General features: G+C 47.7%; 1 protein-coding gene across 1 annotated transcript in view; it reads right to left on the bottom strand.

The window, feature by feature from the left end:
• Nucleotides 1-12,238, bottom strand: part of FANCI (FA complementation group I) — a 111,587-nt gene that overhangs the window by 39,581 nt on the left and 59,768 nt on the right. The window contains exons 23-24 of the mRNA XM_040414155.1: nt 635-799; nt 33-212 (exon numbers count right to left, since the gene is read on the bottom strand). Coding sequence (XP_040270089.1) covers nt 33-212; nt 635-799 — 345 coding nt within the window. The remainder of the gene's footprint in view (nt 1-32; nt 213-634; nt 800-12,238) is intronic.

Genomic DNA, 12,238 nt, shown 5'->3' with positions numbered 1-12,238 from the left:
CTTTGATAACTTTATGCATTCCTGCTCCTTACCTGGTTATCTCACAGATGCTGTGGAACATCTTCTCATTATTCTGACCATCAGCTCCATCTGTGAACCCAGTCTCCTTCAGTTGCTGAATTTTCTGCAGTGCAATGCTAACAATGTATCTCATGAAATCTAAGCTAGATCGAAGCACGCTAAGACTTTCCTCGTGGTTCTTCATGCTATCTCTACAGAGTTGAAAAAAAAATTGTATAATATAAGTGCAAATTTTGTGGCCTGAGTGACTGAGAACAGAGACTGTCTAGAGCAGTGATGGTGAACCTTTTAGAGACCGAGTGCCCAAAACTGCAACCAAATACCCAGTTATTTATCGCAAAGTGCCGACACGGCAATTAAACCTAAATACCAATATAATATATCTTTCATGTCCTTTATCATTTATCTATAATAGATTAATAGCCTACATTTAATGCGCTGCCTGTGCTGTTTATAGTGTGTCCTGGGGATGATGAATGGCAGGAAAAGTCTAAAGCATATTGCTATGCCATAGACTTTTTCCAGAGCGTGGGTGCCCACATAGAAGGATCTGAGTGCCGCCTCTTGCCCCCGTGCCATAGGTTCGCCATCACTGGTCTAGAGTATAACCTACCTGAACAACGCTGTTAAAAGTGTGGAAACAAATCCCATAGACAGCAAGCTCCTGTATGCTTTACTGCTGCCTGCTGATCTTCCTTTTGCAGATTTCTCCTTTAAGATGTCAACCAGTTTGCTGTAGCACTTAAATATTCCCAATATTTCTTCAAACTTACTTTTACTGGGAACAAAGAGGTTGTGTAAATTAATATTAATGAAAAGAACTAGAAAAAAAAACAGCTTGTAGTGTACAATGCAATATTTATTATAAACCTCATATTTAGAATATTTTTTTCAATCAAATCGTTTTTATTGTTCAAATAAAGTTGGCATATTACAAGACAATTTGCATCACAATTTTTCTGATATTTTCTCCCCACCACAACTCCAATACACAGAATTGTATAAAACATTATCATATGTCCATATATTTGATACATCTTCCACAGTCATTGTACATAATGAATATACCAAGATACATGTAGTGTACGGGGACTGTAATGCCCGTCACTACAAAAGTGTCACTTGGTGTGCTGTCGTCCCCCCGTATTTATGGGGAAGTTGGTATATGTCATCTTTATAAATTGTCATGTAATGTAATGTTATGTATTTCCCTGTTACTGTGAAACTTGCATGTACAGGCCTGCTAGGGGTGTCATTCCAGCTTCTAGTCACTAGAGGGAGCTAGAGAGCCCTAGTTTATATAAGGCCCAGTCAGGGAAGCAAAAGTCAGTCTAGTGGAGAGCTCAGAAGTTTCTAGAGCCTCAGGAAGCTGAGAGGGACAGAGGCAAAGTGCAGAGAAGTAAGAGGTACTCAAAATAACAGAGGAGGTACTTTCTAAAGCTACAACCAAGGATATAAAGCCAGAACTAGGTTATTGGGCCTTGGAGAAGATTTGCTATATTCCAGGATCAGTCAGAGATAGAGTGCAAGCTCCTGTACTGCAAGTCCTGTGTTTAAACACTCTGTAATCACCTTGCTCAATCTGTATTGCCTGCATCAACCGTATTGCAAAATCGACTGTATGCCAAGGAACTGCGATTCCATTATTGTCTCTATGAAACCTACTAAAGTTGGAGTTCTGCTTTAACCTCACGGTGTTCCTCATTTATTCCTGCTATCCGCAAACGGCGTGCCACCGTTTAACTGGCACTGGCGTCACGAACAATTTCTACCATCACCTGCCTATGCAGAGAGTCAGCCGTCTCAGGTTAGTGTCTATTGCACTACTACACCCAGGAACACCTTCACACACAACTTGAGTACGCTGCACCTCTCTTTTGGCGTCACGAACAGGATACGCACGCTTTCTAGTGCAAGAAGCGTGAACTTTGTGCCTTATACAGTTGCCCTGTGACCAAAGTGACAAATTGCCTGTTTATTGAAAGTGGACTTTGTGGACTGAAAATCATACCCAAAGTGTACCAAAAAACTCTAAAAAGCGCTGTGTAGTGTTGCGCTACCAAGAGGAAGAAAATCGCCGCATTGGAGTGTGGTTTTGTGGACTTTTAACAATCCTGCTTGCTGTCAGTGAATAGACAGCGTTTATACCCAAAGATGGCTGCTGGGCTTGCTGAATTTACTGCTGCGTCACCTTCATCCCGAAAAGGCGGGAAAAATTGGCGCCTTTCTGAGAAAAGAGCGGGAAGGAGTTCAAGGTCAGGCGCCACTGCTTATCTGGACATTTGCATGTCTGCCAGCATGGACACCGCCTTCCATATACTGGAATACCTGGGGGGCGGCCTCCCAGTGCAGTGGGAGGAGCTGGCTGCTGTAATTGACGCGACCCTATCGCTCTCCTCAGAAGGATCGAGCATGTTGGAAAGTGAGCATCATTGTGCTGCAATGTCTACGCCTAAAATACTGCAAGTGCCTGATGTTGGTGTAGAGCCAGAGGAGGCTCCACCGGCCTACTCTCCGGGACCGGAGACACCCGCCTGCCGCCCAAGGGAGAAAGAACCAGAGCCCTACTATGGCTCGTGGAGAGACTTTTTTCAGCCCTCGTTCAAGTGGTCATCACTTATGGCGGAGATCCGGGAGGCCGCTATAAAACGGAATACGAAGACCAAAATCGTTTATGAAGAATTGACTAAAACAATCCATGAAAAGCATGCTAACACCCAACCCCGCCTGGAAAGGAGAAAGGGAGTGGTGCTGTCATTCGACAAAACCTGTGGCTACGGGTTCATCCAGGACTATCTAACTGGCAGAGACCTCTATGTGAATCGAAGGTCTGTCAAAAGAGACTACCTCCCTTCTTATCAGCACAGCCTCCGTGAGGGAGAGGAAGTGGAGTACACCCCTGCCGAGAGCCTGCGAGGCCCTTATGCCACTGCCGTGACCCGTCCCAAACGAGCACCTGAGGACTGGGAGGCAGAAGAAGGAGAAGACTACTTTGGCTGCGAGCGGGAACCTGAACGCTCTCCAGAGCCGGCCCATCACGCCTTTCAGGAGCGGAGCTCCTTCATTGGGCCTAACGTCTTCTGGCAGCCAACCGTGTTGGAGAAATGGGTGAGCCCCTATCCTTCCCCCGAGCTGCCTCGTCGGGAGAAGACCATACAAGATATGGAAAACTTGAAAGGACTTCATGCTACCTTGGAGAACATCCGGAGGGGTCGGAGACCAGACGCATCGCCAGAACCTGCAGAGGCCGAGTCCGCGCCATCGGTGACTGTACCTGCGCCGGCGGCGCCAGCAGATGACAGCGACTCCGACACAGAGAGCATCGGTGAGCAGATTGTCCGGCTGGAGGAGAAGTTGCGGGAGTTGCGCAAGATCGCGACCGCCAGGATCCAGACGCCGCCAAAGAAGGACGAGGTAAGGGTGCCTGTCACCACCCGTAGACCACCTTCTGCTGCCACCGCTCCGTCAGTGCCCCAAAGGAGACCCCCGGTTGCTGTGAATAGCCGCGCCGAGCCCACCGGACCGCTTGAGGCGGCGGTAACCACGCCATTCCATCCCACAATCCTTATGCCGGGACCGGTACGGTCCACCCAAGGGTTTACCCCTAGGCCCATGGGGCCAATACCTATTAGGGGCCCCTTCACCCTACAGCTGCCCCCCAATACAGTTATGTGGGCCCATCCTCCTGTAGAGGACTACTACAGGCCGTACTTGCCAGCAGAGCCAAGTGGTTATGATATGCCACTGTGAATCAGCCTGCTAGGCCTTTGATTTATTTCACTGCAGAAGTTTGATGTTAACCCTTCCAGGAGTCCTATGTTTCTGGTCCTTTGTTGCGGCTGCCAGTTTGTCCACGGCTCAGTGGTAGGTGTTGACCACTGAAATCACAAAGTCAGCAAGGCCACGTTTGTTTCCAGGACCTCCTGCCTGCTTTTGCTACCCCACGCCAAGTTGTGCCTGTTCCTTTAGTTGCACCTTTTACCCTTCACCCCCTTTTCAGGTTGATCAGGGGTCTTACAGCACTTGTCTTTGCTGTCCTTTTATTGTGCAACTTCATACTAAGGAACCGTGCCCGGAGACAGACTCAAAAGTACCTGAGCCTCTGAGATTTTTGCTCTTTTAAAAAGGAAATGTGCCCAGAGATGGACTCCACCGCATGAGAGCCTCTGTGATTTATAGGAAAATAACCTGGGTACGGACTCATGTTTGTTCTTTGAGCCTCCAAGAACTTTTATACTGTTTTATCTATTTTGCTGTTCTATCATGGACTTATTCATTGTCATGGACTATCCTGGTTATAATGTTACGCTGTGCCAGGTCAGCGCCCCCGTTCCATTCACTATCCTGAGAGAAGAGAACGACGCCCCTTGTCACTACCCTTCACCTTTGCCAATTGGACCTGATGTAAATGTAAATGCAGATGAATTACATGTATGTATGCCTGCATGTCTCTATTTTCTATTTCAGGTAGAGATTCCAGTTGGGCGACCCATGATGGAGTACGAGGTCGTACTCAGCTTAAAGCAGTGGGGTATGTAGTGTACGGGGACTGTAATGCCCGTCACTACAAAAGTGTCACTTGGTGTGCTGTCGTCCCCCCGTATTTATGGGGAAGTTGGTATATGTCATCTTTATAAATTGTCACGTAATGTAATGTTATGTATTTCCCTGTTACTGTGAAACTTGCATGTACAGGCCTGCTAGGGGTGTCATTCCAGCTTCTAGTCACTAGAGGGAGCTAGAGAGCCCTAGTTTATATAAGGCCCAGTCAGGGAAGCAAAAGTCAGTCTAGTGGAGAGCTCAGAAGTTTCTAGAGCCTCAGGAAGCTGAGAGGGACAGAGGCAAAGTGCAGAGAAGTAAGAGGTACTCAAAATAACAGAGGAGGTACTTTCTAAAGCTACAACCAAGGATATAAAGCCAGAACTAGGTTATTGGGCCTTGGAGAAGATTTGCTATATTCCAGGATCAGTCAGAGATAGAGTGCAAGCTCCTGTACTGCAAGTCCTGTGTTTAAACACTCTGTAATCACCTTGCTCAATCTGTATTGCCTGCATCAACCGTATTGCAAAATCGACTGTATGCCAAGGAACTGCGATTCCATTATTGTCTCTATGAAACCTACTAAAGTTGGAGTTTTGCTTTAACCTCACGGTGTTCCTCATTTATTCCTGCTACCCGCAAACGGTGTGCCACCGTTTAACTGGCACTGGCGTCACGAACAATTTCTACCATCACCTGCCTATGCAGAGAGTCAGCCGTCTCAGGTTAGTGTCTATTGCACTACTACACCCAGGAACACCTTCACACACAACTTGAGTACGCTGCATACAGACAGAACAATTACAGAATAATTTGACTGTTAAAACCTCAACAACTCCCCCCCCCCCCCAACTGCCAACCCCTCCCCCCCCCCCCCCCCCCCCAAAATCAGAGCATGAATTTTCAAGACCTTTTTATATTACAACATGAGTGTGAGACAACCATTCATTCCACAACTTTTCAAACTTCTGAGGACATCCTCTCCTAACAAACACTCCCCTCTCTAAAGTTAACATATCATGCACCTTTCTCACAAATTCATCCACAGTTGGCGGACTCCCCTGGATCCACCTAAAAGCGATCAATTTCCTGGCCACATACAATAGTCTCCCAACTGCCACCTTGACCGCCTCTCCCCCACCAATCTCCTTTACATATCCCAGCACACATATCTTTGGGTCCTTCTGCACCCTCAACTCCAGGTTACGATTAATCAAAGTCAACACCTCATCCCAATATCTACTTAGCACTGGACAAGACCAAAGCATATGAAACAGATCTGCACCTTCCGCCATACATTTTGGACAATTGTCATCAGTTCTAATCCCAATTTTCCGTAAAAACACTGGAGTTTTGTAGACTCTGTGGATGATAAACAGTTGTCACAACTTGCCCTGTTCACTTACAGACACTCTCGGGACTGACTCCAATATATCTTCCCACTGTTCCTTAGGGATGTCCCCCAGATCCTTTTTCCATTTTCTCATCCTAGTAAGAGGGAAATCTATCAAAAATTTGTCTAAAAGCAGAGTATACACCTGTGATATCAAACCTCTCTTTCCTCTAGCTGGGAGAACCAGTTTATGGACCACATCCGTTTTTGCAATAATGCATCCCTTCCTTATCGTGACATCATAGGCGTGTCTCAGTTGCAGGTATTGATAGAACCAAACTTTAGGAATGTTGAATTCCTGCTGTAGACCTTGAAATGATTTAAATATATTAGTCTCTATCAATTGACCTATCCTCATTACTCCATGGGATTCCCAATTTCGGACTCCTGATAGAGAAATGAACTCTGGCATCAAGTTATTGTTCCATATTGGGGAAAGCTCTCCTACCCCACCAACTCCCCTGATCAATTTCACCTTTGCCCACACTTTTTTCATAAGCTCAATAAGCGTCACTTTCTCTCTCCCCCCATGCATCCCTGCACCTTCCAGAATACCCATAAGATCCCTACTACCCAACCAGTGTTGCAGCATCTTCCCCGTCACATCTGATAGCTGAAATTCCATCCAACCCTTAAAATGTTGACACTGAGAGGCTAAGAAATAAATCCAGGCGTTAGGGACAGCCAAGCCACCTTCAGACTTGGGATATTGCAGCGTCTCCAGCTTAATCCTAGCTTGACCATATTTCCAGATAAGATCTCTGAATATCGAATGTATTTTCCTAAATCTCTCAACTGGGATCCATACAGGAGCGTTATTCAATATGTATAGTAACTGAGGCATCATTACCATTTTTAGGAGATTCACTCTGCCCACCACCGACAAAAAGAGTCTACCCCATGTCCTTGCCTTCAGCCTAAAGGTATTTAGCAAAGGAGTTAAATTGAGCTCTTCAAAATCTAGCAGTCTAGGTGTTATATATAACCCCAGATATTTAAACTTGCCCACCCAGGAAATCAAACTATCCGCCTGCACACCAGAGAGTGCCTGTCCGTCTACCGGCATCAAGGCAGACTTCTGCCAATTTGTCCGAAGCCCAGAGAAGCCACAAATCTATCTATTAAAGCCATGGCCGCATCCAAAGAGCCCCCAGTGTCACCCAGGAATAACATAGTGTCATCAGCATACATTGCCACTTTATTTTGCGTCTCACCATATCTAAACCCCACAATATGAGGTGACAGGCGGATAAGGGCTGCAAGTGGTTCAATTGCTAGCGCAAACAACAAAGGTGACAATGGGCACCCCTGTCTGGTGCCTCTGGCCAAAGAAAAGCTATCTGACAGCCCCCCATTAGCTCTGATCCGTGCCTTTGGGCTTGAATACAACACTTTCACCCACTGAATAAATCGAGCACCAAAGCCCATGACTCTCAAGGTTTCCCATAGGTAGTTCCATTCAACACTGTCGAACGCCTTGGCGGCGTCTAACGCAAGTAAGGCCCTATCTCCTCCATTATCTGCTGGAATATTCAGACTGGCATATACTCTACGGATATTTATAGCAGTTGATTTCCCAGGCATAAAGCCCGTTTGATCCGGGTGCACTATAGTTAGTATTACCCTGGACAGCCTGTTCGCCAACACCTTCGCCAGGAGCTTCACATCTGCTGTTAATAGCGAAATTGGTCTATAAGAATCAGGAACTTTGGGATCTTTCCCAGGCTTAGGAAGAACTACTATGATAGCCTCCTGCATAGAATGTGGTAGCGAACCCGTCTCCAGAGAATGTTCAAGAACCTTAAGTAATTCAGGAAGAAGTACCCCCTGCAACTTTTTATACACCTCCACTGGTATACCGTCTGCCCCCGGCGCCTTACCGTTCGCCATCCCCCCAAGAGCTGCCTCTAACTCCTCCAGCGTGATCGGCTCTTCCAGTCTCTCTCTATCCTCCTCTGATAACACTGATAGCTGAGCCTCAGCCAGAAAGGCGGACAAGGCCTCCTCCGAGCTAGACGCCTTGGAAGCATAGAGAGAGACATAAAAACCTTTTAGAATATCTAATATCCCTTTTGTATCCTGGCTACTATTCCCATTACTATCCATTAGCTCTTGTATACAAGAAGAACCCCTCTGTGCCTGAGAAACCACTGAGAGCAAATGCCCAACTTTCTCTCCCTCCTCAAAAGATCTTTGGCGGTAAAAACTACGTTTCCTCTCTGCAGCCTGTAGTAGGTGACACCTCAGTTGTTCCTGAGCTACCTCCAGCGCCTCACTATTAGCCATGGTGGGGATTCTACCAAACTCCCTTTCAGCCTCTGTTACTTGTACATGAGCTTTAACATCTGCCTCTCTGGATTTAGATTTATGCTTACTTATTTCTTTGATCAGTACCCCTCTCAGAAACGCTTTCATGGCATCCCAAACCCTGTGAATTGAAGCCGTCCCTCCATTAATAGAAAAGTACTCCCTGACCTCCAGAGTAATCTCAGACAAATCACCAAGTACATTCAGCCAATGCGGGTTACATTTCCACAACCTCGGTCCCTGCCTAAGCACGCCCAGGCACAAATCAACCTGCACCAAGGAATGGTCAGACAACGACCGAGGGTGATAGACAACATCTCTTATCAATGGCAGCATAACATCATTAACCAAAGCCAGATCTATGCGTGATAAAGAATGATGCGTAGCAGATCTACATGAAAACACCCGCTTATCCGGGTTGCGCAGCCTCCAAACATCAAGTAATCCCGTTTCCCTCATAATATTCTTTAGAGCCACACTCCCCGGTGATCCACTGGCACCTTCTACCCGACATCTATCTATGGAGTCATTCAATGTACAATTGAAGTCCCCCACTAGCAGCCACGGCAGTCCAGGGAAGTCCGCCACAAAGGTCATAATATCCCTTATTAAAGGGGAAGCAAAAGGTGGAGGCACATACACTGACACCAACACCACCTGGATCCCATCAATCTTGCATACTACACACACATACCTGCCCACAGCATCCACACATTGCTTCAGATGTTCGTACCTTATACTTTTATGCACAATCATACTTACGCCCCTGGAGTGAGAGGAATGGATTGCATGTACCACGTCCTACCCAATTTTTGTTCAGCCACTTCACATTATCATTAGACAAATGCATTTCCTGCAAGCAGCAGATAGCTGGCTGAAACTGACCCAAATATTGAAATATACATTGTCGTTTTCGTGCATCAGCCATTCCCCTCACATTCCAGCTCAACACTTTAATCACCTGGGTCATGATGAAAGATTACGGCATGTTTGAATCTCACACCCCATACTAATGTCACTCTCACATAATTCACGCCCCTCACCCATCTCTGACCCGTCACCCTCCCACCCCGTCCCTCCCCCTCCCCAGTAATCAGGCTACTTTGAAAAGTAACCCCAACCCCCCCCCCCCCTCCCAAACATCCAACTCTAACTCAGGGCAATCTGTAAGCACCATGCCCAATGTTAAACAAAAATCACTTCTGATTCCAACATTCTCCCTCAGGTAGAGAATCCTCTCCACAACTGAGAAATACATTTCTTATCCCAACTTCCTACTCCTGCATCAGGATCTACCGTGTGGTAGCAACACTCAATACACTTTATAACTGGTATAACATTAAAGTGACATTAGGGTGCAATCCTATGCATATAAAGTGAACACAAACTGCAAACTGTTTCCTTCAAGTGTCCAGGGCCCCACTTCTCAGTTGTCGCTCGTGAACGTCCAGCCACTGAGTTGCTTCTTCCGGATCCTCAAAGAATCTGGTGGATCCCAATGCCACCAGTCGCAATCTAGCCGGGAACAACATGGCGTACGGAACTTGTAGCACTCTGAGCCTTTTCTTTATATCTATAAATCTGCTCCTCCTCCGCTGCACCTCATTGGAATAATCCGGAAAAATGGACACTCTGACCCCATTCATGACCATCTCATCATTGTCCCTTGACTGGCGTAGGATAGTGTCCCGATCTTTAAAGTGTAAAATCTTCGCCAGTATGGGGCGAGGAGGCCTGCCTGGCGGGAGCGGCCGCGAAGGGACTCTGTGCGCCCGCTCAACCGCGTACAGGGAAGATAGGCCCTTCTCATGGAATAACTGGTGCAACCATTTCTCCACAAACTCTGTAGCATTGGCCCCTTCTGTTTTTTCTGGCATTCCAACTAGGGGTGCACCGAAATTCCGGCAGCCGAAAATATCGGCCGAAAATGCACCTAATCCACTTCGGCCGATATTGTTACATATCGGCCGAAAATATGGGGTGGGGATTTGTCACCCACCATCTGCGGGCGGGCGGTTTAGGGCTCTTTCACACTTGCGTTATTGTCTTCCGGCATAGAGTTCCGTCGTCGGGACTCTATGCCGGAAGAATACTGATCAGGATTATCCTAATGCATTCTGAATGGAGAGTAATCCGTTCAGGATGCATCAGGATGTCTTCAGTTCCGGTACGGAACGTTTTTTGGCCGGAGAAAATACCGCAGCATGCTGCGCTTTTTGCTCCGGCCAAAAATCCTGAAGACTTGCCGCAAGGCCGGATCCGGGATCAATGCCCATTGAAAGGCATTGATCCGGATCCGGCCTTAAGCTAAACGTCGTTTCGGCGCATTGCCGGACCCGACGTTTAGCTTTTTCTGAATAGTTACCATGGCTGCCGGGACGCTAAAGTCCTGACAGCCATGGTAAGTGTAGCGGGGAGCAGGGGAGCAGCATACTTACCGTCCGTGCGGCTCCCCGGGCGCTCCAGAGTGACGTCAGGGCGCCCCAAGCGCATGGATCACGTGATCACATGGATCACGTCATCCATGCGCATGGGGCGCTCTGACGTCATTCTGGAGCGCCCGGGGAGCCGCACGGACTGTAAGTATACCGCTCCCCCGCTCCCCGCTCCTACTATGGCAACCAGGACTTTAATAGCGTCCTGGGTGCCATAGTAACACTGAAAGCATTTGGAAGACGGTTCCGTCTTCAAATGCTTTCAGTACACTTGCGTTGTTACGGATCCGGCAGGCACCTCCGGCAACGGAAGTGCATGCCGGATCCCAACAACGCAAGTGTGAAAGAGGCCTTACTTTGTCACCGCATCTTTATTTTACCTTACAATCGTGAGGCTCCAGTAACTAACAACTCTGCAGGCAGAGCGGAGGGCGGCGTAACGTCACTTAGGCTACTTTCACACTTGCGGCAGAGAGATCCGGCAAGCAGTTCCGTCGCCGGAACTGCCTGCCGGATCAGGCAAAATGTATGCTAACTGATGGCATTAGTAAGACTGATCAGGATCCTGATCAGTCTTAAAAATGCCTGATCAGTCGAAAAAATGCATTGAAATGCCGGATCCGTCTTTCCGGTGTCATCCGGCAAAAACGGATCCGGCATTTATTTTTTCACCTTTTTTTCAGTCTGCGCATGCGCATACCGGAAGGACGGATCCGGCATTCCGGTATTCTGGCACTAATACATTCCTATGGGAAAAAATGCCTGATCCGGCATTCAGGCAAGTCTTCAGTTTTTTTAGCCGGAGATAAAACCGTAGCATGCTACGGTTTTCTCTTTTGCCTGATCAGTCAAAACGACTGAACTGAAGACATCCTGATGCAAACTGAACGGATTACTCTCCATTCAGAATGCATGGGGACATACCTGATCAGTTCTTTTCCGGTATAGAGCCCCTGTGACGGAACTCTATGCCGGAAAAGAACAACGCAAGTGTGAAAGTAGCCTTACTCACGTGACGCGCCTGCTCCGCCTCCTTCATTCATAAAGTGGGCGGAGCAGGTGCGTCACGTGAGTAAGTGACGTTACGCCGCCCTCCGCTCTGCCTGCAGAGTTGTTACTGGAGCGTCACGATTGTAAGGTAAAATAAAGATGCAGTGAGTGATGCTGTGGGCAGCAGGGCCGGGGCTGTTATGGGTAGGGGGATCGGTCTATGGCACTGCTATGGGGAGGGGGGATCTGTGCACTGTTTTGGGGAGGGGGGATCTGTGCACTGTTATGGGGAAAGGGATCTGTGCACTGTTATGGGGAAAGGGATCTGTGCACTGTTATGGGGAAAGGGATCTGTGCACTGTTATGCCCATAACAGTGCACATATCCCCTTTCCATAACAGCGCCACCCACAGATCCCCCTCTCCATAACAGCGCCACCCACAGATCCCCCTCTCCATAACAGCGCCACCCACAGATCCCCCTCTCCATAACAGCGCCACCCACAGATCCCCCTCTCCATAACAGCGCCACCCACAGATCCCCCTCTCCATAA

The sequence above is a fragment of the Bufo bufo genome, chromosome 1 (genome assembly GCF_905171765.1).
Source record: "Bufo bufo chromosome 1, aBufBuf1.1, whole genome shotgun sequence".
NCBI lineage: Eukaryota > Metazoa > Chordata > Amphibia > Anura > Bufonidae > Bufo > Bufo bufo.
Note: the sequence above shows the minus strand (reverse complement) of the source record. Positions and strands in the feature narration are given on the sequence as shown.